Source organism: Tetrao urogallus (assembly GCF_951394365.1).
Source record: "Tetrao urogallus genome assembly, chromosome: 16".
Lineage (NCBI taxonomy): Eukaryota > Metazoa > Chordata > Aves > Galliformes > Phasianidae > Tetrao > Tetrao urogallus.
Genome location: NC_136829.1, coordinates 14,421,556 through 14,447,053, shown reverse-complemented (window position 1 = coordinate 14,447,053; position 25,498 = coordinate 14,421,556). Strand labels below are relative to the sequence as shown.

Genomic DNA, 25,498 nt, shown 5'->3' with positions numbered 1-25,498 from the left:
CTCATTGCAGCCTTTCAGTAACTAAAGAGAGCCTACAAACAGGAGGGGAGTCAACTCTTTGAAAGGGTAGATAACAGCAGGACAAGAGGAAATGGTTTTAAGTTGAGGGAGGGAAGATTTAGGTTGGATCTCACCTAGGGGGAAGTTCTTTACTATGAGAGTGGTGAGGTGCTGGAACAGCTGCCCAGAGAAGCTGTGGATGCCCCATCCATCCCTGGAGGTGTTCAAGGCCAGGTTGGATGGGGCCCTGGGCAGCCTGGCGTAGTATAAAGTGTGGAGGTTGTTGGCCGTGCCTGTGGCGGGGGGAGGGGGGTTGGAGACTCATGATCCTTGAGGTCCCTTCCAACCCGGGCTGTTCTGTGATTTTGCAATATGATTCAGCTCTTGCTGAGGCAAGGACTTCCCAGCTTCTCATGCTGCTGTGCTGTGGGGGGCTGGTGGGGCACATGGAGCTGGGGCCACATAGCTAGGATAGCTGATTCCAACTTTCCAAAATGATGTCCCACATACTATGGCGTCCCTCTGAACAAAAAAAGGATGTGGGAACTGCCCCCGCTCATGGACTACCTGGGCACTGGTCAGCAGATGGCGAGCAATTGCGATGCCAGGGCCCACGGCTGAAGGACAAGGAGCCCAGCAAGATGGCGACTGAGGGCCGAGGCGCCACACGGTCGTGGCAGCACAGCGCCGAGTTCAACGCCAGCCCCGCGAGACACGGGTTCACCGAGGCACTCCACACGCAACTGACCTCATCGTACAGCTCAGGGCTGCAACATCATAGCGTCGCTACGCAACAGACAGCGGACGTCAATGTAGCCCCACCCTCACTATCACGTGATACTCCTCCCCGGATGGGCAGCTGCCCCATACGCACGCGCACGCTTTATCTCCACCCATCACTTCTTTTCCTACCATAGAGTTCGGAGGGATGCTGGCTAGTCAGTGTATCGGCGAGAACCCCGGAAGCGGCTGCGTTTGGGGCGGCTCCTCGCGCGGGTGGCGTAAGGCGGCGGGCGGCAAGATGGCGGAGTGAGTGAAGCGGCGGCCGGGCAGCGGGGACGGGTCTCCCGGGCTGGGGCCTGCAGTGGGGTCCTGCGGGGCGCTGAGGGAACGTACTGCCCGCGGAAGGGGCTGGCTCTGAGGGGCACTGGGGCACGTGCGTTCCAGAGCCTCGGTGGTGGCGCTGCGCTGCGTAATCACTTACTGTGTTGTCCTGACAGGTTTGCCAACGCAACCCGTGAGGTCATCAATGTCACCCTCCGCACCACTCTGGCTGCTACCACCAAGCTGGTGATGCCTACACCTGCCAAACCCATTCTTCCCGTTCAGACTGGAGTCCAGGCACAGCAAGAGGAGCAATCCAGTGGCATGACCATTTTTTTTAGTCTTCTTGTATTAGGTGAATGATGAGTGATTTTTTTAATCACTCTTAAGCATGCTTACAAAGGAGGATATAGGCTGACTTTAAAAATCATGCTGTTCTGTTCCTACTCTGCTTTTCTGTCAGTGAAATGGAGCATTGCTGAGGCAGAGGGATTTAGAAAAGTTGGGTGTATATATACCTTTGACTAACTGACCTACCCAAGCCCATAGGAAACAGGACCATTGTAGACCTTTTCATGTTGATCTCAAAGTGCAAACAAGATGTTTAATTGGCTTCATGTTCCTAATCAAGTATGTGGTGTGTGTTCATCTATGGGAGTGATGGTGTCAGAATGCTTCATGACACTTGGATCTGTTTTTGAGGAGAGATTTCAACTTTGATTATTTCTAGATTGTGCTCAGATACTTTGTTACATAAAGTAATATCATACTGTGGGATTTACATGCACATGTGCTAAAGGTCAGCATCTATTTTTTCTGTGTCCTAAGATTCTAACATTTTTACAAGTGTGTGGTTACCTGCAGATTGCTGTAATTATGTTAACATTTGTATACATCCTATCTATATATATATGCACACACACACGGGCATTCTGAACGTCAGATGCACACCCAACTTTTCTGTAAGCCTAGGCTGTCATCTTTCATTTTCTTAGTAGAATATAGCTGTCCTACAGTCTGCTTAGAGCAGTATAGTAGTCAAAACTGTAACAATAATGGAACTTTCACAGACAATTAGGGCTCTATTTTGTTTTGTGCATATATATATACTTGGTTTCTCCTAGGTAAAGCTATGCTAAGAGAGCCCTTTTTTTGACAGACAGGTCATTTAGTCTTCGAAGTGATCACTCTTTCCTGTAGCAAGTGGAAAATAAAAAACAGCTGTGGAGTTGATAGCAATGCAAAAACTTCTTCAAATCATTTTGGAGAATAAAAGAATACTTACTTTTTTTTCTCCTACAAATTACTGTTATTTACTGCAGCAAAAATGGAAAGCATCTACCTATTTCTAAAGTGTGTCTTCAGGGAGGGTTAATGTTTTCCCCATGGTCAGTGGCATATGAATTTGAATAAAAACAAAAGAAATACCAAAGCAAAATGCAGCAGATCCAAAAACTTGCAAGGTTAAAATAAATTTTCTGAATACGTGCACCTTGTAGGTTTTAAAAGGGTCATTCATGATAAAATTTTATTCCTAGGGCTTAAGAACAGAGCTGTGATTTATTTATTTATTTATTTATTTATTTCTTCTGTGTTCCAGCCTGTTTATGCCCATGTGATAGCTTAATGAATCTTGAAAGCATCATCCTCAGGATACATTAATTACCTGAACAAAATAGAAAACAGTGTGAAAGCTTATTGTTCATAGTTTTTCCCATTCATAATCTCTCATCTAAGACTGTAGGAAGGATGAAAATGAATGTGTGTACAATACTGTTACCTCTGGTGTCATGAACTATCAGAAAGCTTTTAAAATTTTCTAAAGTGAAGTAGACTCAGAAGCAGATCTATTCGAAGCTGTATAGTGATAGTAATAAATAATAATATAATACAAGTGCAAACAGTAATAGTTTATATCTCAGGCCGCTGCTGAAATATTTGTTAATGAATAGAATGAAATACGCATATTGCAGATGTGCAGACCAGATGGAATTTCTTTGTCAGACTTTGCTGAACTTGATTAAAACGGGAGAAGAATTGTGGTAGTTTCAACGTGTGGGAGATTATTTCCAATGGATAAAATACATTACCATAGTACAGAACTGAATATTGAATAAGTAGCTGTCTCATCAGATTAAAATATTCAGTTTTTAACTTCAAGCCAATGTTTTTTATCTATTTTATATTCTGGCCCTTTACCTATACTGCTGTAACTTTTAGCAGTGCCCACTGGTAAATATCTCTGCTGTTTTGGAGAAGAACTTGAATGATCTCTGTACTGACATAGCCTTACTATTCATGAGCAATAGAGAATATAGAACAAGACTCATTTGTCCAAAACATCAAGAAGCAGCCACAAAACTGTTGAAGAATTGGAACTGGAATCCAGAGGGGATAGAACATATTTGCTTTGGAAGACTTCCCCACTTGGCTGAACAATGCCCTGGATAAATTCCTTGATTTTTAAATTAGCACTGTTTTGATGAGGTTGGACTAGATCTTGAGATATCCCTTCCGGTGTAATTTTTTCTAATATTTTGATTAATCATTTGGATAAAGTCCATCTCCTTAAAGAGAGTCAGATGTGGAAGTGTGTAGCTTTGAAATTTTGATCAGGGTTATTGTAGTGGAAATGCTGAGACACGGCCTGAAGCAGTGATGGAGCACCTGCTGGGAAGGCAGGGCCAGCCCAGAGGAGCTCAGCTGCATGCAATGTACTGAGTGATGGAAGGGCTGGAGCCAGGATCCACCCCTTGCCAGGCCTCATTTGACAGTGGAGGTGAGGGTATCTCTTGCTAGAAATCCTTGCCTGCCTGAGGCCTTCCAAAGGTAAGTAGTGCATTTCCTTATTTCTGTATCTGTGGCTGTTGCATTTGGGCTCGTTCTTATTTGCTGTAGCCAAAGGCTTTGTCACTCTGCTATTATCGTGGTACTTTTCATCTCATTATAGTATTACAGTTATGTGTATGTGTGCATGTATTTTTTTACTCCAAAAATAAAGAGATGTGTAAAAAAGAGGTAGATATTAAAACTGTGTTCTGTATTACTGTTATTTTTTCACATCTGTTTTCAGAGGAAACTTTCTTGTAAGTTTTCAGAAGGTAGTAATACTAGTATTTCATAAAAAGTATTATTAAAATTTTAGGAAATAAAATTATCTTTGTTGTTTTCTGTCATTTGTGGATTAATTTAAGTGCTCTGTGAGAATTAGGAACCTAAGATTTGTTTTTTTCCATCAGTGGATTCCTAATAAATCACTGGAAAAAAATTTATGCATTTTTGAAATACTATTTAAAAGTCTATTTTATTTTCTGCTATAAGTTCTCAATTTTTTTTTGCTTTTTTTTATTCTCTTTGACAGCTATCTGCATCATATTGGTGCATTTACTGATAAAATACCGCCTTCATTTTTTACCAGAAAGTGTAGCTGTTGTTTCCTTAGGTGAGTAACTGTGACGTTTTTGCATTGGCTTTGTGTTAATTCAGGGGCACTCAGTATTATGTAATTGAATAATGCGCAACTGTGTGTCAGTTATTACTAGAAAAGTGGCCAAGTGAATGCAGTGAAGAAGACAACTAATTTAAGGAATAAATTGTTGTTTTGTGTTGTTTATACTTTTAAAATCTTGTTGACTGAGTTAATGGGAACATTTATATGTTTTGTGATTATTTAAGAATAGTATCTTGTTCTTTCTTAGGTATCCTTATGGGAGCTTTTATAAAAATCATAGAGGCTCAGAAGCTGGCCAACTGGAAGGTATATTTGAAGCAGTTAATTTTTAATTGCAGAACAGTCCTTAATGTTTAATATAAGACTGTTAGTGATATTAGTTTATTTTGATGTTGCTTCTGAAATTTAGTATTTTATGCTCTACTTGGAGTTTTTAAAATAATAATACAACTGAATGTTTGATGTCTTGATCTTGCTATTTATTTTCTATGCGTTATTTTCTTCCTCCAAAATAATGCTTTTAATGGTACCAAATCTATTCCTGTTAGACTGTAAAAGAGGGTACTGCACATCTTGTATTATGGAACTAGTGATAGTAGAAAAAAATCTGCAGTTCGGTTATATAAACTTATTTACTAGATGTAACTCCCTAAAGATGAAAATAACTACTTTTGGAGAATTTGGCTGGATAAAGCTTGAGGTACCCCAAGTTGATTTGAGTTGGCCCTGCTCGAAGTAGGGGTTGGATTATAGACCTCCAGAGGTCACTTCCAACCTGAATTGATGCGTGATGCTATGAGGTCTTCCCTGCCTCTGTGTGGAGCTACAGAGGCTTCCCCAGGTAGCCAGGATCCTGGCAGAAACCTCTCCATGAGATAGTCTATAGCGAAATGAGTTTTGCCACCTGTGGCTTATCCACATCATCAATGAACATTCATTTAAGCAATCCAACAATTCAGGAAGCACATTGTGATATTTCATTTCTACATGTTTACTCACTACAAACAATGGCTGGTGCAGTAGTTAATGTGTTTTAATTCCTAATTTGTGTCAGCTAGATTTGGCTTAAAATGGAAAAGCAGTTAAACATCCAGAAATGCAGCATTTTAAAATAACTTTGTTTTGGTTAAATAGCATAATTTGAAGGAGGTCATATACATAGGAAGGAAAAAGGAAGTTCAAGGTGTGCTCTCCTTCGAGCGCTGTTTCTACAAGCACAGGAAATGTTGATCGTAGCAAGTGATTACCTAGTTATTTCTGGTCAGCAGTGATCTGATCTGTAGAAGCAATGGGTATGCTGCGGCTAGTTACTTGTTTCATCAGCTAAGGTAACGGGTCACAGGTGACATTACTGTTAGCTTATTTAAACTACTTTCACTGTATTAAAGCTGTATTAACCAACCAGCAATTATCACCTTTTATATGATTTTATTATATTTTTATTTATTATATTTTATTATGATTTTATAATCATTTTATTATGATTATTTTTAAATTTTAACAGAATTATTGATATGATTTGATATATTATTTTGATATTATTTGATACACAAGGAACCATAGCAATAGTACCCCTAAACTACAGGCATAAATCACATTTGTCAAGAAAAATCAAGCCTCTGACTTCTAGCAGTGGTATATATCTTGAACCTGTTCACGTGTATGTGTACTATGATGATCTGATTTGTTCTTGTCTATTGATTCACTTTCTAATGAAACTGTACTTATAAGTGATTTTATCAATTTAGTAGTCAAGTGGTCACTGGTCCTTGACAGTCCTTAATGTGTTCAGAAGGTGAGGTAAAATGGCAATACTTTTTGAAAGTGCTGAAAAAGCATATCTCCTTTGTCAGTAGTAGCCAGTTTTATGCACAGCTTATTTGAAAAAGTTAAAATAAGCAATACCTGGATTTCTATCACTGGGTAAAAGTAATTAAATAAGTAGCCCTGGAATAGTTTACTATTATGCAGCCTTTTATTTTTGTGGTAATAAATGAGAAAGGTTAATGCAACTTTCATTTTCCAACAGTTTTGGTTTTTTTTTTTTTTTTTTTTTTTTTTTTTTTTTTTTTTTTTCAAATAGTATCATATTTGTGAAGGTTCAATATTATTTTAATAATCACGATATCCTTCAAATTATGCTTCACTTTTGTTTTGCAGGAGGAAGAAATGTTTCGTCCAAATATGTTTTTTCTGCTTTTGCTTCCACCTATTATATTTGAGTCTGGATATTCATTGCACAAGGTAAGCCTTTGCCAGACACTCACATGCTGAGGTCTTGTTTGGAACAAGTGAAATCTAGAATAATTGCACTAAATTCTACCATATTTATTATCAGGAAACTGAGAATGTGAAATTTAAGCTTCTTCAATCCAGAATGCAGAGAATGTTAAATGAATGTTGGCAAGGTGACAGGTATTGCACAGAAGTTGTCCTCCTTGGTTGAAGAGGTTCCTTACCTCACTGGGCTGTGTAAGGGCTGATGTGAAGAAGGAACACTGGGAAGGAATGGAATCAGAAGTGGGGAAGGTGGGGTTGCTGGGGTTATGTAAAGAAGGGGAAAAGTGAGAATGCTTTCACTCTGCCTGTGAGACTGTGTTTCCACGAACACTTCTCATGGTGCTAGTTCTGGCAGGAACAGCTCTCGCCTGTCCTGTGTGCTGGCTTTGTACTGAAACTGTACTGCAGAAGAGGGAGAAAGCTGTGGGTGATAGTAATGATGTGAATTGCTACTGTCACTGAAGATGTTTCTCATTCAAAATTGCAGACTAATAAGTGGACTAGCTATGGGGTTGTTTAAAAGCCTTTTTTCACATGCCCTTTCTACAAAAGAGGGATTAGTTTTCAACTCTATCAAGTGAGCAGTGTGTATAAGTGCTTGTGAATATTCAACTGGTCATCTAGGATTTGGTTTGTTGTTCCATTACCACACTGAGGTGGTGTCTGGGGCATCAGAGGTTGTCCCTGAGAGGGCAGATAGTGTGTATAATGGCCTGTCCTGGGATAGCTGGAACTGAACTAGTGAAGTTTTCATCTCTGAAACCCAGCTGTTAATCAGAATCTAAGAATCTAATTTACACACAAACAGGAAACATGACTTTTGCCTCAGTTCATTTTCAGTAATTTATTTACTGTTACTGTGTTCCAGGGCAATTTTTTTCAGAACATAGGCTCCATCACACTATTTTCTGTATTTGGCACAGCAATATCAGCTTTCATAGTAGGTGGAGGAATTTATTTCCTGGGCCAGGTAAGAATAACTACTATGAAGCACTTGCATTAATCCAACTTGCTTATTGAAAGTCCATTTTTCATGAACAGGCAAACACAGTGAAAGTAAATTCTTGGATCATGAAGTCTGTTTCTCTGCTGTCATGCTAACACAGAGGCAGTGTTATCAAACAATCATGGAATGTCAGGTTGGAAAAGACCTTTTAAGATAGAGTCCAACCATGACCTAACCATATTACCCTAACTCTAACAACCCTCCTCTAAATCATAGAATCCCCAAGGTTGGAAAAGACCCACAAGATCATCCAGTCCAACCACCCACCTTCACCAATAGTTCTCACTAAACCGTGTCCCTCAGCACAGTGTCCAGAAGTTCCTTGGACACCTCCAGTGTCGGTGACTCCACCACCTCCCTGGGCAGCCTGTTGCAGTGCGCTATATAATTCCTTATGTTTTTCATGTTAGAAGTAATTAAGACTTGAACTGAGTTTTACTTTCTTTTAATTACTTGATCTTCCCATTAGATGGCTGTACCAGATCCTGCCTTCTTTAATAGCCATCTTCTAATTTCCACTATTAAGCTTATTTTTTCTTTTGTTGACAGCTTTCTTTAACTTCTCTGCTTTGGTGTTTCCCCTTTCATTAGCTACCGGCATAGGTAATGACGTATTATCTGAGACTTCATTAGTTATTCCAAATAGTCCTTGATTTATCTTTATCTCTCACATTTCCATTCCTGTGAATGCCCTAGTTATTTTACTTATTTGTATCTGTTCAGTTTCATCTGGCCTTTCCTGATTTTTGAATGACCAGAATTGTAACAGGGTAGTGTTAGGTAACATAATTATGATTTATGATTAGTATTTGTGATGTGATTAGTTTTTTTTTTTTTTTAAGAGATTAGTTTAAGATTTGATTAATACTTTAATTTGTAAAAATAGCACTGTATGGGAACTGCTGAATCATGGCCTGAACCTCTGATTGATCACCTGAGGCGAGCACTGAGTCAGCCATGGAGCACAGGTGAAGGCAATTCACCTGTGCTGCTGGAAGGGGTGGAGCCAGGCTGCACCTCTCCTAGGCCTATTGAAGAGCTGGCTGCCAGTGGGGAAGGATGTCTTCTGGAGATCCCTCCTCTGGAGTTTTGCAGCGAGCCCAGGATGTGGATAAGCATTCTGTCTATTCTCTTTGTTATTATAATCTGCTTTGCCAAACTCTTGTTTATTTCAATAATTATAACATCTTTGTATTCGTTGCCTATACAAGCAGCAAAACACAGTTGATTGTGATTTTTTTTTTTTTTTTTTTTTTTGTATTTTGCCTATTCTTTCAGGCTGATGTAATTTATAAACTCAACATGACAGACAGGTAAGCTCTTGGAGAAATGGTGCAGTATGTGAAGTTAAGCACTCATCAAGATAATGCTGGAAAATGTACTCTAGGGAAAATGTACTGTAGTTGGCCAGCTCTTCCAGTTTCAGTTTGGATTGCTTATATTCAATATTGTGTATTACACCAACAAATAGATCAGATGCTTCTAAACTATTCTGACACTCTCATTTCCGAATAGTATCCTTATGCCTATTTATTATCCTATTTTTCCAAATAGGAAATGTACTGCTTTTTAATCAACCTTTAAAGTGAAAATATGTGAACTTTGATTAGTTGGCATGATTAATAGTATGTGAAAAAGGAACTTCCTTGGCTGAACGAAGTTGGCAAAAAAATCTATGTGGGTTCATACCTCCCTACAGTTAATTAGAGTTCATTTCTGTATTAATTACTTATTTCGTTCCTGAATTCATTGTTAAGCCAAGTACAAGAGTTTTTGGTTAAAATCTATAATTAAGTCAAATAGCAGGTAGGAAATGAGACAAGTAAAGCATGCACAAACAACAGAAACCTTGGTTATTGATACCAGTATTTGGGTTTTTTTTGTGCAGCTAAGCAGTCCCATTGCCTCTGCACTGTCTATCTGGTAGTTGTATTTAGATGCTGCCTTTTAATATTCCTATGCTGAGTAACACTATGCATATGTGATATATGGATTATGTAGTGTCTTGTTTTTTCAAACTTAGTTGTAGTAAGGCACTGGCACTTGTTGAGAGCACGGAGATATATATGTCTCAAACTTCCATCTGGACAACAACTTCCCCCTTTGAAAAAGAAAGTCATCTCTTTGTCACTTCAAAAAACTGGGAAGAAAGCATGACTTTTCATTATGTGTAAACACTGAGATGTATTTGTTACTAACTGTTACTGTAATCTTATTAGATACATCTTTTTTGTCAACTTTTCTTTTTTGTTGTTTTATGTTCTCCCAGTTTTGCATTCGGCTCTTTAATATCTGCAGTCGATCCTGTGGCTACTATTGCCATTTTCAATGCCCTCAATGTGGATCCCGTACTTAACATGCTGGTTTTTGGAGAAAGCATTCTCAATGATGCAGTCTCTATTGTCTTGACCAAGTAAGTGCATTTTCAAATGTGTTGCAGGTGTATGGAAACAGCAGCCACTTTTTTTTCTCTTAATTGGGTATTGAAATATATGGGAATTCTTCCATCTGCTTTTGGAACTAAACAATGTGTTTTTGGTATAATGCTGTTGTTGTGTTTTTTTTTTTAATTGCTAGAAGAGATCTGTGATACAGACTGCGTAGGCAGAAGAAAACAAATGGCTGTCCTTTTGCAACTCCTTCAGTGCCTCATCAAATTGACCCCAGATAACTGTTTTTAACTGCAAGTTTATCAGTATCTTTCCATCTTCGTATCTTGGCAACAGAAAGCCAACGTGGGTCCTTTCAGGCTTGCACAGAAAATATTTATCTTGCCAAATTTTCAGCTGTATCTCCTTTATCATTGGCTTCTCAGATTTCAATCTGTAGGCTTACATTAACATCCATGCAGTAGGAACTTAGTTTTATATGTTTTGGACCTCTCAGAGGGAACTATTTGTCCTTTACCCATGGTGGTCACACTCAGAGTTGTGGTCAACAGCTCAGTGTAGAGACTGGTGATGAGTGGTGTTCCTCAGGGACTGATGCTATTTAACATCTTTGTAGGTTATATGGACAGTGGGATCAAGTGCACCTTCAGCAAGTTTGCAGATGATGGCAAACTGAGCAGTGTGGTTGACATGCTGGAGGGAAGGGATGCCATCCAGAGGGTCCTGGATGGGCTTGAGATGGGCTAACCTCATGAAGTTCTACAAGGCCAAGTGCAAGGTCACACACCAGGGTTGGGGCAATCCCAAGCACAAATACAGGCTGGGTGGAGAATGGCTTGAGAGCAGCCCTGAAGGGAGGGATTTTGGTGTGTCAGCTGATGAAAGACTCAACATGAGCCAGCAATATGCGATTGCAACCCCAAAAGCCAACCGTATCCTGAGTTGCATGAAGAGAAGCATGACCAGCAGGTCAAGGGAGATGATTCTGTCCCTCAACTCTGCTCTTGTGAGATCCCATCTTGAGTACTGCATCCAGTTGTGGAGCTCCCAACACGAGAAGGACATAGAGCTTTTGAAGAGGGTCCAGAGGAGGGTCACAAAGATGATCACAGGGCTGGAGAGGACAGGCTGAGAGAGTTGGGGATCTTCAGCCTGGAGAAGAGAAGGCTTTGGGGGGACCTTATAGCAGTCTTACAGTGTCTGAAGGGACTGAGGAGAGCTCAGGACAGACTTTTTGTAAGGGCAGGAAGTGACAGGAGGAGGGGGAGTGTTTTTTCAATGAACTAATAGCTTTAAATATGGCCATGGTCTCTTTATGGAAGACTAAGAGCAATCAAATAGAACCGCATCTTTTTATTGATGATTTTATGAAAGTCTATGAAATATATTCTTGAAATTCAAAGACTTTTCATATCTTTCCTCTTAAGTGGTTCTTTGTTTTCCACCCGTGACCTTCTTGATGCTTATTCACACCTAAGTATTTGATGCAAGTTGTCCCTGTTCATTTATTCTTCTCTGAGGATCACATGATCTGTCTTTTTCATACCCAAAGTTTCTGCCATGGCAAAATGTGCTTTCAGAGTTTGAAAATTGTTTTGTAATACTGGGCATTGTCACGGCTTATTTACACCAATCTGAAAATTCTTTAGGAGAGCAACTTTGGATTTTCAGAAGTAGCTTTCCCTTTGGGGATTGCAATAAGACTTGATGTAACATCTTTTGACATACCTTTTGCTAAATGTGTATCCCAGTAAAAGCCTTTTAAGAGTGGTAGCAACAAAGAAATAAAGCCTTTTTTATTACTGCCAAAAGCTGTTTGGCTTTTTTTGAGTCAAGGCTTACAATTTGCGATTACTTCTTTTGTATTATTTTTTTTTATTGTATCCAGCACTGCAGAAGGTTTGACAAGAGAAAATATGTCAGATGTAAGCGGATGGCAAACTTTTCTACAGGCGCTGGGATACTTTCTTAAGATGTTCTTTGGCTCTGCAGCACTTGGAACACTTACTGGCCTTATTTCTGCATTAATATCCTTTTTTAACACACACATAAATTGATGAACTCCAACATTCAAATAGTATTTTGTCTCCTGTGTTCCTTAGGGGATACTTCTTAATAAAGACCGCTTTGTTGGTTGAGGATCTCTCGTGCTTATTTTATTCTTACATTATTGAGCATGGGTATGCATTAAGAAGTTGCTTTAGGTTTTTATGAACATAATTAAGATCTGAAATGCTGTAGTTTATATTATGTGCAGTGTGTGGAGTGTAATAAAAAACGGTCACAGTTTTGTAAATTCAAAGTAATTTAATTCAGTTTCAGTATTGAAACAAACATGGCTCCTCATTCACATATGTAAAACAGTTAGTTAAAAATAAAAATGTTCCTTTTCTCAATGTTTTTTGAGTCAGACCAGCTCACTTGTCCGTATGTATTCAGTTAGCTGAAGATGAATGCTGTTCTATTTGGTTTAATGTTGAGTTTTATTTTGCTCTTTCCACTTGCATCAACTGGTTGCTAAATAACCCAGGAGCTTCTCTGCTGAGATTAGGAGGGATGTTTATTTAAGTTGGGCACTCCTGTTGAGAGTTTGCTTTAATGATAACGCTGCATTCACTGTAGGTAATTTTCTGTTCTAGGCTCATGCAACAGCTACTCCTGTCATTTGCAACACACTGTTAAGGACTTTGTAAATAACAAGAACAGAGTGTCTGATTAAATACAGATGTTTCTTTCAGTTCTCCACCCTGATTCCATGAAGTTTTAAATTACTTCTTATATCACAACAAAAGAGGATGACAGATGCTTAATATTTCTTTCACTGATACATAAATGATACCAAGAGAAAAGAAAAAGCAGCTCATCTGCCTTATTACAGGTTTTGTGCCTCAGAATATTAGATTTCCCACAGATGTGCAAAATTTCAATGTAGCGAAAGAAATCTCCTAATAGTTGCCAGCAAATAAACACAATTGAAGGTTGTTGCTGGTTCACAGGATGTTCCTCCTGTGAGCATCCATGTCACAGGTGTGTTAGCCTCTCAATTTTAGCGCAGTCAAAAGGATGTTTTGATTTTAAAAAAAAAAAAAAAAAAAAGCTCCCTACTATTTTACTTTGCTGTTTCATACCTCTACTCTGTTTTTTGGAAAGCTTTTACTACTTAGCGGTTCTCTGTGGCACATTTACAGTAGTTTTGAAGAAACTTCAAAGACTGAATGTGTAGAGAAAGATTCCTTCTGGATGTTTGGCATGCTGCGGTCAATACTGTATAGGTAGCATAGTAGCAGAACTTTTCTAAGTCTGTCCATTCTGATAGATTTCTACGAGCTGTAGTTCTATTAAAAAAAAAAAAAAACACTCCTTGTAAGAAATGGTTAATCTTTACATGCTTGAGTCATGGGGCCACTTGTTGGCTTTGTTAGCTATTTGGCAGATAAGTACATCAAGCACCCCACCGTTTTATAACGGAATGATATAAATTTAAAAAAATACATAAACAAAAATTTTTGCTTACCTTTTCCTTAACACTTTCGTGTGCACGTGCTAAAGCACATTGATTTAAGAAAGACGCCCTCTCTAGAGTTTGGGATGATGATTATCTTTGCTTACCTTCCTTATGGACTTGCAGAAGGTATCTCACTCTCAGGTGAGTAGCAAAGCAATTATTTGCAGATTTCTCTGATAAGTTTGAGTATTTGTTATTTGTGTCTAAGAGGGTCTCTATTTTGTTGTTGTTTGTTTTTAATGTTTTCTTATTTAACCTGTGCTCGCACTTTTGACCTTGCCTTACTTCAGGGAAATATTTTTTATGAAATGTTAGATGCATAGGAAAGATAACTGAAGCTTTCATAAGTATTAGCAATTCAACATAAAACTAGTATTCTCTCCAGTTACCTCTGCCTACTACAGAAGACAGTTTTCAGCTGCATGCTGTGGAGTTTGGCTGCATTAGCAAACTTAAGTAATGTCCAACCTACTACCTGGTAGCTGTCTTTCTGCACATCTTTCTGTGCCGTTGGGTAAGTCAGTTGAGACCAACCCATGAGTATTGCAGGTATTATCTCTGGACACTTAGCAGAAATTTGCTGAGGGCCAGAAGAGGTTTACAGGGGAATTTTTTTCAGTATTCTGTAGAATCAAGTATAGAGACAGTTCTGCTGCATACCCACCATCTCTGACCTCTGGTGACTTAAGTGTGGTGTTTGTTTGTTTTTTTTAAGGCAGTCAGCTTCCTGTCTCATTTCTCAAAGCAAGGTGGGAAGGGATGCAGTATTCAATGTAACTTATATGTACCTGCTTGGTTCTTCTTTTTTTTTAACATACTGGTTTATTTTTAAGTTCATTAAAAGATATTTGCTCTACAACTTGGTGTATACAATGAGAACATAACAAGTTTGTGACATTTTTTTATAAATGATCTACAGATATGAAATCAGAGTTTCTAATTTTCTGAAAACGTGTGCATGCTGTTGTAAATATTTTAAAGTAATGTTCATCAGCGTACCTTCACTGATATCAGGGGATTTTTGTTTTGTTGATGTTGGCTTCTTTTTATTATGTATGAAGATGTGGCATGTAATCATGGTATTTACTCAACTGAGATATGTAATGCTAATGCAAACTTTCCATTCTGCCCACTTGCATCTAGAACGGTTTTGTGTGTATAGATCAAGAAATTATCTGAAATATGAGTATTAAAACATTTGTTGCTGTAAACACAGGTTTTTTTTCCCTTGTGAAAAGATCATGCTGGAATACATCAGCACATGGCCTTTTCTACTTCTAATTTACGCTGCTTCTGAATTTGAAGAACAATAATGAAGTATTACAGAATTTGTGCTATTGCATTATATAACAAACACATGCACTGGTATACAGTGAAGAAGTAATAGCATTCTTAATCAGATGGTCTCGGGATAATAGAGGTTCTTTGTCATTTTATTTGTGAAGACAAGCTCTCTGATTTGCTCAGGCATCTTCAAGAATGAATTCTCAAGAAATAACAAATTCTGAAGGCCTTAGTTCACCTCTGTTTGAAACAAAGGATTACTCTCACTCTACTGCGGCTGGTCTAATCCTTCCAGTTTTGTTCATCTGGGCCACCCCTGGATGCGTAGCTCTAGCCAAATAGTCTTGGTCTTTTATATTTTCTGTGGTTTGGGCTAACTGGGCATACTCCCAGATGTCATCTTGTCCTTTTGAAATCTGCATTGCAGTTGATTCCTTCTGGGTTATGTTGTTGATTTTATTTTTTTTTTAATTGGTTTTGTGACAAGGAGTACTGTACTTGTTCTTGAAACATATTGCTATACTTGCACAATCCTTACTACCATCTCAAACAATATCTTTCTCAGATGTAAGTCTATGCAGCAGACAATGGAGATGTTTAAAACTTCCTTTAAGATAAGTAGCTCCCTCTGAATAGTGAACAATTGGCAGCACCTGTGATGTGTCTTGGGCAGTTAGAGAAATAGCTTGAAATTCAGATTATTTCCATAAGTTAACCAGCACTGTGAAGCAAGGTAGATGGAAAAACAGCAACACAATCAAAGATGCAAGAATACAGTGAAGTCTGAGATGTCTCTTTTAGGCCTGTGGAACCAGTTGCAGTACATCTATCCAAACTATGCATGTCATTAGGTCAACTCAACTGTATAATGGTAATTTTCCCCATAACTGATGGCTATTATTAATATCTGAAATAACCTGTAGTAGCTACTTTGTGTCCTGTCAGTTGAAAATGATGGACATTCTGCACAGTAGCATTCTTTAAAGGCCTTATGCATCAGGTTGTACCTTATAAAAGGACATTTATGCCCAGAATTCTCAAATCTCTATACCTTTTCTGGTTCTCATGCTGATAACAAATTGCAAGTACACCTGCGTTTGCTATTCCTCCTTAACCTGCGTTTGCTATTCCTCCTTAACTTTTAATGACTTGGTACTCCATACTGGAATGGTTTCAACCTAGGCCCTGTTGGTCTCATTCTGCTTCTGGTGGAGTGACTGGGACTGACTGATCAGCACGTAGGAATGAATGACTTGTCTGGGAGAACAAAATCATACAGTCCTTTAGCCCCACTACTCTCAAGTTGTTCTTACTCCTTTTTTGATGATATCTGTCTGCCTGCTAGTATAGGGAAAGGCAGGAAAACCTCTCAAACAGTTTAGTTCCTTCACTTTTATGGGAAAGCAGTGACTACAAGGATTTATATTAGCTTGCAGTTGCCCTGTTTTGGACCTCCTAGTATTTAATATATCCAGCAGAATGAAATCAGTGCAACTTCCAGTGGTAAGAGAAACCTCACTCATTGCTTCAAAAGCTTTTGTATTAGTATAGAGTGTAAGCAAACACTGTATTTGCAGTTTACAAGTTAACCTCTATTTGATTACTGCATTTTATTTACAGGAATCATGGCAATCCTGTTCTCTGGCATTGTGATGTCCCACTATACACACCATAACCTCTCCCCTGTTACACAGATATTAATGCAGCAGACACTGAGAACCGTTGCTTTCATGTGCGGTACGTGCTACCTACAGTATATCTAATATAGTTTAAAAATTGATTTGCTTCAAACGGTGATTCCAAAGGCAGCAGGAGAGATATGAGTTTTCCTCCTGCTGTTCGTATGTTAGCGGTACATGTCTTTAAGAGAAGGCTTCTTAGTGGATGCTGGAAGGCAGCCACAAGTCGTCTTTCCTGATGTACTGGATAAAGCATCCAGTAAATCTTCGTTTCCCGTTCTGCAGCCTCCTGCTAAGATTTGCAACAAGGCTGGTAGCCAAGGAGAGATCTCTGACTCCCATGTTCCTCTACAAAAAGACTTTTTTTTGTGCATTGCAAAATCAGAAAATATTTATTTTATGCTCCATATATATTATAATGGGAATACACAATTCTGTGAAACCTTTTGTATTTAAAATGCAACTTCTCTTTTTCAGAAACGTGTGTTTTTGCATTTCTTGGCCTGTCTATTTTTAGTTTTCCTCACAAGTTTGAGATGTCCTTCGTCATCTGGTGCATAGTAGGTATTTCTTTTAAAAAATATTTAGGTATTTTTCCGTGGTGTTTGTGCAGAAAAATAAAACCTTGCACTTAAAAAAAATTATTTGTTAGATTTTATAGTTTTTTATGAAGGATACTATTATAATTGTATTTGTTGCACAAAGTTAGTTCTTACTGATAAGCATGAACTTCCTCTTTCTGTTCTTAGTGCTGTGGTGTGTGCTTACATCAGCCTCATTTAAGGATTCCAGTTTATTTTGAAACACTAATAAGAAAAAGAACCTTGCTTATTTTGCTTTATTAAAATAATCTCAGAAGTCATTTCCCTCAGGAAGACAATCCTGCGGTTTCTATGCATTTTTAGCATCATGAAGGATTTGTGTGAATTTAGTCCATGCATTACTTCTTCACTCTGTGAAGAAGTGACAAGATGAAAAAGCTCCCCTTCTTCCGAGGTAGTACTTTCTCAAAACTTCTATAATGTCTGCTCATTCTTTGACTCTACTCTCAATTCCTTCATTTTGTATTTCAGTGTAGCTTTTGTTTCACATGGAACTTATCTACATATTTTGCTATTGTAATTATTTAACTGAAACATGAAAAATGCATTCTCTTTGCAGATTGGAAAAGGGGAAATTTCTAGTCACATACCTCAATGCACACTAATTTGTTTTAGCCCATGCTCCAAGGAAAGAATTGTTTTCTACAATCTACAGATAATTTTATCAGCATGGAGAACTGCTCTCACCACATTACACATATGTACCCAACTTCCTTACCTAATATATATCTAAGGTGTGACACTTCCTTCTAGCATTGCCCTCACAGCCATAATGCAAATTGACTAATTTTGGGGTGATTCATAAAGGAAAACAGCAGAGGCCTTCAAGAATCCTGCTGACTAAGTCTAGTGTATTTACCTTGTCAAGGTATGTTTGTTGTGGAGTTTACTAAGCAGCACCATTGTGAGTAACTGTTTTTCTGAGTTAATTTTCACTGTATTCATTGATTATGTTATTAAAATAATAGTACTTTTTTGTTGCTTAGATGTTTGGTGTATTTTACAGCCATATCCAGTAAAGTGCTAGGGAACTGAATTGCATGCTATTTATTTGGCTTCTTTTTCAATGAGGAACTCATCCATGGGAAGCAATAGAAACATTGCTTTGACTGTTAGCAGCTGTGCCAAAAGAACAATTAAAGAAACTGAAATGAGGGAAACACATACCCAAAATGATTCTTGGTCTCCCTGGAATGCCTTCTGGGTTTCATTTGTTTATCAGAAGTAAAATAGAGTCTGGTCAGGTTTAAATTAACTTAAGCAGACAAAATTGTTTAAATTAACTGATGCTGACAGTTTTGTGGGGTTTTTTGTTGATTTAGCAGCTCACCTGTTTATGAGATTTATGAGTGGGAAGGGTGTATTGCTGTTAGCTGGTACAAGCTAAATGAAATGTAATTTGGGCCTATGTGACCATAACACATCAAGTAGCCTTTTGCTTTGGTTTTTGTTTTTCAGGTACTTGTTCTGTTTGGTAGAGCAGTGAATATTTTCCCCCTTTCCTACCTACTCAACTTTTTTCGTGATCATAAAATCACCCCTAAAATGATGTTTATCATGTGGTTTAGTGGTAAGTTACAACTCAAGCTATGAAGGACTGGAGAAAATGTTTTATCTCTCTTTCTTTGTGTGGGCTTGCTTGGGAGGAACTGGTTTTCCATCCATGGAAAACTTAACACTTGCACCATTCTCAAACCCAAGTACAACTGATACTTTCTCTTTCCCTTCTGTTTAGGAAAACAATGCAGTATAGTTCCCAAGTAAAACTTTTCTTCAAAGAATATAGTTTTCTAAAAATCACACAGCTCAGTTTGAAAAGCGGTACCTCTGATTCATTTTAAGATTATAAACAAGTAATAGATAAATGAGCAGAGAATAGGATCATAAAAACCATGAAAGTGGAGGACTCCTGTTGAGTTAACAGAGTGCTAGGGACCAGCATCGGTGCTGATTCACTCTTCACCGATTTATTGTTCTCTCTGCAGGTTTACGTGGTGCAATTCCCTATGCACTCAGCCTCCATTTGGGCTTGGAACCAATAGAGAAGCGTCAGCTCATTGGAACAACTACAATCATCATAGTGCTGTTCACGGTTTTGCTGTTGGGAGGAGGAACTATGCCTCTTATCAGACTGATTGACATTGAAGACTCCAAAGCACGCAAGAGGAACAAAAAGGACATTAATCTTAGCAAGACAGAGAAAATGGTATATTGTTGTTCTATTCAGACAATTATTTTTTTCATTTTCAGGAAGACTAGTATGATTTTTTTTTCACTAAAAAGTAAAACAAAATGAGCGGAGGCATGGTAGAAAAAAGCCAAATAGTATTTAAAGTATCCCAAAGAGCTTGGTTAGCATGTACACAAGTAACTGCTTAGACAAAGGGGTGAGAAGCTTTGTCTCTTAAGTCATTTTAATTATAAATGAACCCATACAAATTAAAGTAACCTTAAAACATAAGGCAGATGCTACAGGATAGATTGAGTCACAGACAGAAATGAGCTAGTATATTGTGAGTCAGGAATTAATAATAGAAGGCAGATTTTGAAAAAGTCAAAGCAAAGGCCTCAATAAGTTGGTAGCAGCAGCACCACTGTGACTGGGTTTTATTTTAAGACAGATTCTGGCTTTAAAATAGTCAGAAATACTGAAGAAAACTAATGTCTAGTCTGAAAATTCATCTGTTGAAGACAGGAGTACATAAAGTATCATGAAGCTTTTTCTTCTTTTGGTCCCAAGCCATAACACAATGCATGCAGAGAATTGTTCTGTGGATCTGAAAAACAACTTCTCTTGGAATGAGGCTTTATAAAGTCTTCAGTCTTCAGAATTAGCTTATTCTGTCTATGGAGGTGAATGTGTATGGGAAGAGTGCAGGTAGCATGGTGTGCTCTGGTATAGGGCTTTTTCTTTTCCAGTGAGATGATGACACAAAAGTATTGTTTGCTATATGTACTCATTGCTTAGATTGTATGAGGAAGCTTGCGCGCTAGAAATCCCTTAGCAATAACAACAGTACAAAACCATGGAGTATTTTAAGACTTTTGGCATGAAAAAGGAAGGTAAGTGACTCTGGGAATCAACAGCTGGACAGATTCATGCAGCTGTAAGCCCTGGTAGGCTGAGGTGATTATTTCTATTTTGTTCTGTCATGGGAATTGACTGAAAAAGGAGACAGCGTAAGGCGGTGAAGCAAGTGGGAGGGAATAACTATTTTTTCTCAGGCTATTGCAATATTTGTGATGTTTCTAGGGAAATACCATAGAATCTGAGCATTTATCAGAGCTCACAGAGGAGGAATATGAAGCCCAGTACATAAAACGCCAGGACCTCAAAGGATTTATGTGGCTGGATGCTAAGTATTTGAATCCTTTCTTCACCAGAAGACTCACACAAGAAGTAAGTCTGTCTTGTTTTCTTGAAGCAAAACTGTGGTAGAGTTGGCTCTTATTTCACTCTGTACCATTCAAGGATCACAGTACAACTATACAACTTCTACACAAGGGGTAGTGAGCCATCTAATGCCTTACTTGTGCGTATGTAGAGCAGCTGTAATTAAAAGTCGCACTGCACAATCGCTGGTGGATTAAATGGATTTTTCTGCCTAGCACAGCCTTTTGCTTGGAACTATAGCCAAAAATTGGCTATTCTTGAAATTGCAGCCTTCATTTTTTTTTTTTTTTTTATATTTCTTCACTATGAGATGAAGAGTCTGAAGCTGTAAATGCAAAATGACACCTGGCTGAACACACAGCTTAACACTGAGTTAAGCTCAGAGGTGTGAATACTATGCTATTTTCACTCCAGGCCTCAGAAGCCTGATATTCCTTGGCTACATAATTCACTTTTTGTTTTCCTCTCCAATTTGAATTAAGCATTTTTGCTGTGAGGTTAAAGACTTTGTGTTTTTATATTCAAACTCTAAACACTTTTCCACAAAAGCCAAAGGGTTTTAATTTTTTTTTATTTTGCAAAACAAGGAATGAATCAAGAAATCAAAAAATGGCATTTGATTTGTAATTGGTAGCCAAAAACACAGGCTGCCGTCAAGACTGCAACCAAATGGTAGAAAAGTATGTGAATTGCCAAAGCAGGTCACAAGCTTCCTGCTGTCTATGGGAACATGTTGAGAGGAGTGAGATTCAAAAACACTGCCTTCTAGACAACTCTAATTGTTGAAATCCACAGAGGAAGACTGTGTAGGAAACAAAGAAAATGTCTCAAAGTATCGTTCCTGGAAGTAATTAATAGCTGAGCATTTGACATGTTTTGTACACTTAAAGATCACAAGCAGATTATTTCGTGAGAAGTACACTTAACTCATCATTCTGTTTTGCGCTCTGACTAACAAGTTGTATTGTACCTCAGCGACAATGTTTTCTTGTGCCTTAGGACTTGCATCATGGGCGCATACAGATGAAAACTCTCACAAACAAATGGTATGAAGAGGTACGACAAGGACCTTCGGGCTCTGAAGATGATGAGCAAGAGCTGCTGTAGCAGACCAGGGAAGAAGCACAGGGAGTATATTATTAGACTTTAGAAAGTGAATTTAAGTATCAAGACCGTAACTGCACAAAAGCTTCTGATTTGGGGCATATCTTGTTCTGTTGTGTTTAAACATCAAAAAGCAGATCTACTTTGCTTGGTATTATTAGTCAGTCACTGATAGCCACTTAAGTGTCAGGCTCTGAACTGAGTGAAGAACTTTCCAGCTTTTACATCACAGCAAATTTAATGCAGCCTGTGAAGAATGTGGAAGCATCTGCCATGAAATTGTTTAATTGTTTAATTTTAATTGCTGTTTAATGTGGGTCCTAGTACAAAGCCTGCTGTGAGTGTTTGAAGTACAGAGCCATCATATGACTGCAAGATAGGATGAGTTGCAGCTTTTTTTTTTTCCTTTGAAAATATACACCGATTCACATGGAGAGGCTTGATAGTTTAAACTATGAATTTGTTTTAGCACTGGTAAGGGAGTCTGGCTGGGATAAATCCTTGATTTATGAGAGTTACAGGATCAAAGAATGATTTGGGTTGGAAGAGACCTTAGAGATCATCCAGTTCCAACCTCCTCTGCCTTGGGCACATAGAATTGCACATTTTGAATCCAGAGAAGATCATTGCCTTGACAAATAGCAGATGCTGCACACAAAGAAGAACTTCTTAATACCTCCATATTTTTGTCATATGAAATTGTCTTGGTATCTATTTAATGGGATGTTTTATTTTTATATTCTGAGATGTCGTCCTAATCAGTACTGTGGGTTAGACATGACTTGCAAGAGGTGTGGATTGCATGACATTAAAACTGCAATTTCAAATGCAGTTCTGCAACACTTTTTTTATTTTGCTAAAGGCAGTTGCAGTTGGTTTTCCCTGGTTCAAGTCTAAGAAAGCAACAGTTTTTCTTTTGCCTAAATTCAGGAAGCATTCCTAACACTCTGGAACTCACTAGCAGACTTCTTGAATTCTAGTGGAATCAAAAGCAACTCTTTCCCTGTCGTTGGTTTGATGAATTAAGTGAGTACATGGGGAAGAAGGAGTCTACAAAAATCTAATGTAGATATGAAAGAGTCATTTTTGGTCTGGTTTTGTTATTAGGCTTTTTAAAAATCAACTGCTGGGAAAATGAAAGGCTATTTGGAGTCTTAAACCTGTGCTGGCTAAGCAGTTCTCCAAAATAACGTGTTATATGACCTGCTTTTCCGTATTATTACTGTTATTTTGAAGAACTGTGCTCATCCTAGAGCTGGAAAACACACTGGCCAAAGTCTGAATGAGACGCAAAATCAGCTTCTGGTATTGACCAGAAATGAATTAATGCTTGGTTTTCTCTTTAGAAGAGGATCTGTATTTTTCCTTCATCCTTCTAGATGACAGTGGATTTCATTACATTTCAGTTACCCATCAGTCTTAAAATAGAGATATCAAGGAAGGTGCACAAGTTACAGTGCTGTGAAGGGTGGGAATGTGTGTTCAGGTTCTGCGTTATGTTTGTTCAGTGCAATGAGGACTGTTAAAAAATCTGCTCAGTGAGAATCTCTGTGCTGTCAGTGCCAGCGGACTGAAGCCGCCAACTTCTGAGACTTGTTTGTCTACTGGAGGCAAGCATGTGTTATCTGTCTTGTCTTTTTTTGTCCTGTACCAGCTGGGAACTTAGACATGCAAGCCAGAATGGGGAGCTGGTAAAGTTGTGCTGTCATCAGGCTGACACTGACCTGTGTGGATTCTTACTCCTGCCCAGACCAGGAGGTTCTCTTCTCTGCAGGAGCTGTGCTTGAGTTTAATGTTCCAGATGCTATTATGCTAGGCATGGTGCTGTATCATAATCATGCTGAAATAGCAAAGGTGCTCTCATTGCTATGGTTATTCTGAAACGAGGCACCTGCAAAAGGAGTGAGGTCTGCACCAGCATGTCAACCATATCGATTTCCATTCGAGGTAAAGTGATCGTTACTGCCCTCTGTTGGCAGTCAACGGTAACGGCGTGACATCTCACGATCGTATGCTGAGAGTAGTTTAATAAATTAAATGGAAGCAATGAATTGATACAGCTAGAACGAATGAAATCACTCTGAAGCAAATAAACCGAAGAAAACCTTGGGTCTTTTCATTAAAAGAAACTATGCTGAAATTTAAGAAGCTTAGATTTGTCAGAGCTTGGAATGAAGGTAAGTTTGTCTTTTACAAAATATGCACTAACTTCCATACTTGTGAACCAGTAGAAGAAAATTTTGCCATTATTTCAGTGACTGATTTCTGTATTTATCAATGCATTTACTTATGCCAGTAACTTCCAAGTTAGGATTTCTTCATTTTCTTGTGTAAGTATGTTGCTTCATCTTCCTTACTCAATTGCCCTGCAGCTACCTTACTTAGATCTTTTCTTTATGATATCAGAACAATAGGAGACTCTAGTCCTCTTTCCACAAGGACCGGCAACCCCATCCTAACTTGGCCTCTCCTGTGAGTTTGTTCAAGGATATACTTTGTTTTTCTTCTTTATTCAGTGCAGAATAACCAGAAAATATGTAGGATGCAGACGTTACTAATTACAGATACTGAAGTTTTGTCAGTCTGGTGGAACCTGCCACCACTCCCAAGCAGTGCCACATCCCAAGGCAGCTACGTGACCATCCCAAGTGGCAGACTGGCACCCCTGCACTGATTCACAGCAAGCACCTCCAGCTTTCATTTCATTGTTATTTTTAACTCGGCCACACCAAGAAACACTCATTGATTTTAATCTTTAAAGCATATGCAGACTGTTTCTACAACCTAATCTAAAAGATGCCGTAAAAAGAGAAGAGAGCACTAGTAATTATCTGTAGCTCAGGAGCTTATCTTTTGGAAAGAACTGAGCTCCAAGCTATGCTTCCTATGTACCCTCAGCTTTTTCTAAGTTGTGCAGTGTGTGAGATCAGCCACTGCAACTGGGCTTCCTCCACTTGACCTGAGTTTAAAGGGCGCAGCAGTAATATCCCCACCTGTGCAAGATGGTTTGCACCAATTACTTCATGGCAGAGCTGCGTGCGGAATCAGGAGATTGGGTGAAACCCATGACACATCACCACCATTTTGAAGCTGCCATTATCCCTCTGGCAACCTGCTTTACAAAGAATTTCTCAAAGTGAGGCATTTTACTGCAGTTTTTCTTTGGGTTTTTAACCAATATGCATTATTTCAGCAGTTGAGCACTTGCCTCAGCAACTCCAATGTCCAGCAGAACATGGAGCACAGGAGTTACTGAGACAGAAGCTGTCCCTGGGAAGGACTGGGAGCTCCATCGCTCAACATCTGCAGCCCACCTACAGCTCAGCCCTCACTGCATGGGCACCAAACCCTGTCAAAGCCCCTGGGACAGCTCCAGCTCTGCAGCAGCAGCAGGCTCCCACTAAGCCACACCACAGTCCAGGTATGCCAAATCCTCCCAGCTGGGGGGCCTGTTTCCTGCCCATCATTTACCTCTGAACCCAAGGCAGGGTCAGCACCCCTGACCCACAATAACAACTGGATAATTCTGGAAGCAACAGTGAGTGCAAGAAGCCTGACCAACTTGGGCAGGCACTGGGCTGCCCACAGCTGGGAAAGAGCTGTAAGAACTATCTGGCCTTAGCACAGAGCAAGTAGAGCATGCCAGAAATCAGGTCTTCCCTCTCTGATAACACAGAGATGAGCAGGGAGGCACTGCATTTCCCATCTGCAAATTAGCATACAAATAAGAGTATCCAGTAAATGTGATTTTAATTTAAA

The 25,498-nt window shown here is 38.9% G+C and overlaps 1 protein-coding gene across 1 annotated transcript; it reads left to right on the top strand.

Moving 5' to 3' along the window:
• Window positions 1–928: 928 nt before the first annotated feature.
• Window positions 929–21,742, top strand: SLC9A8 (solute carrier family 9 member A8; the record flags this gene model as incomplete). The annotated part of the gene is made up of 17 exons (XM_079543321.1): window positions 929–1,029; window positions 1,221–1,399; window positions 4,406–4,486; window positions 4,743–4,801; window positions 6,656–6,739; window positions 7,644–7,745; window positions 9,060–9,094; window positions 10,051–10,194; window positions 12,060–12,198; window positions 13,712–13,817; window positions 16,581–16,697; window positions 17,117–17,199; window positions 18,110–18,145; window positions 18,700–18,811; window positions 19,227–19,447; window positions 20,495–20,641; window positions 21,635–21,742. 17 exons carry the CDS (start codon window positions 929–931, stop codon window positions 21,740–21,742), a joined length of 1,854 nt encoding a protein of 617 aa, XP_079399447.1.
• Window positions 21,743–25,498: the final 3,756 nt, after the last annotated feature.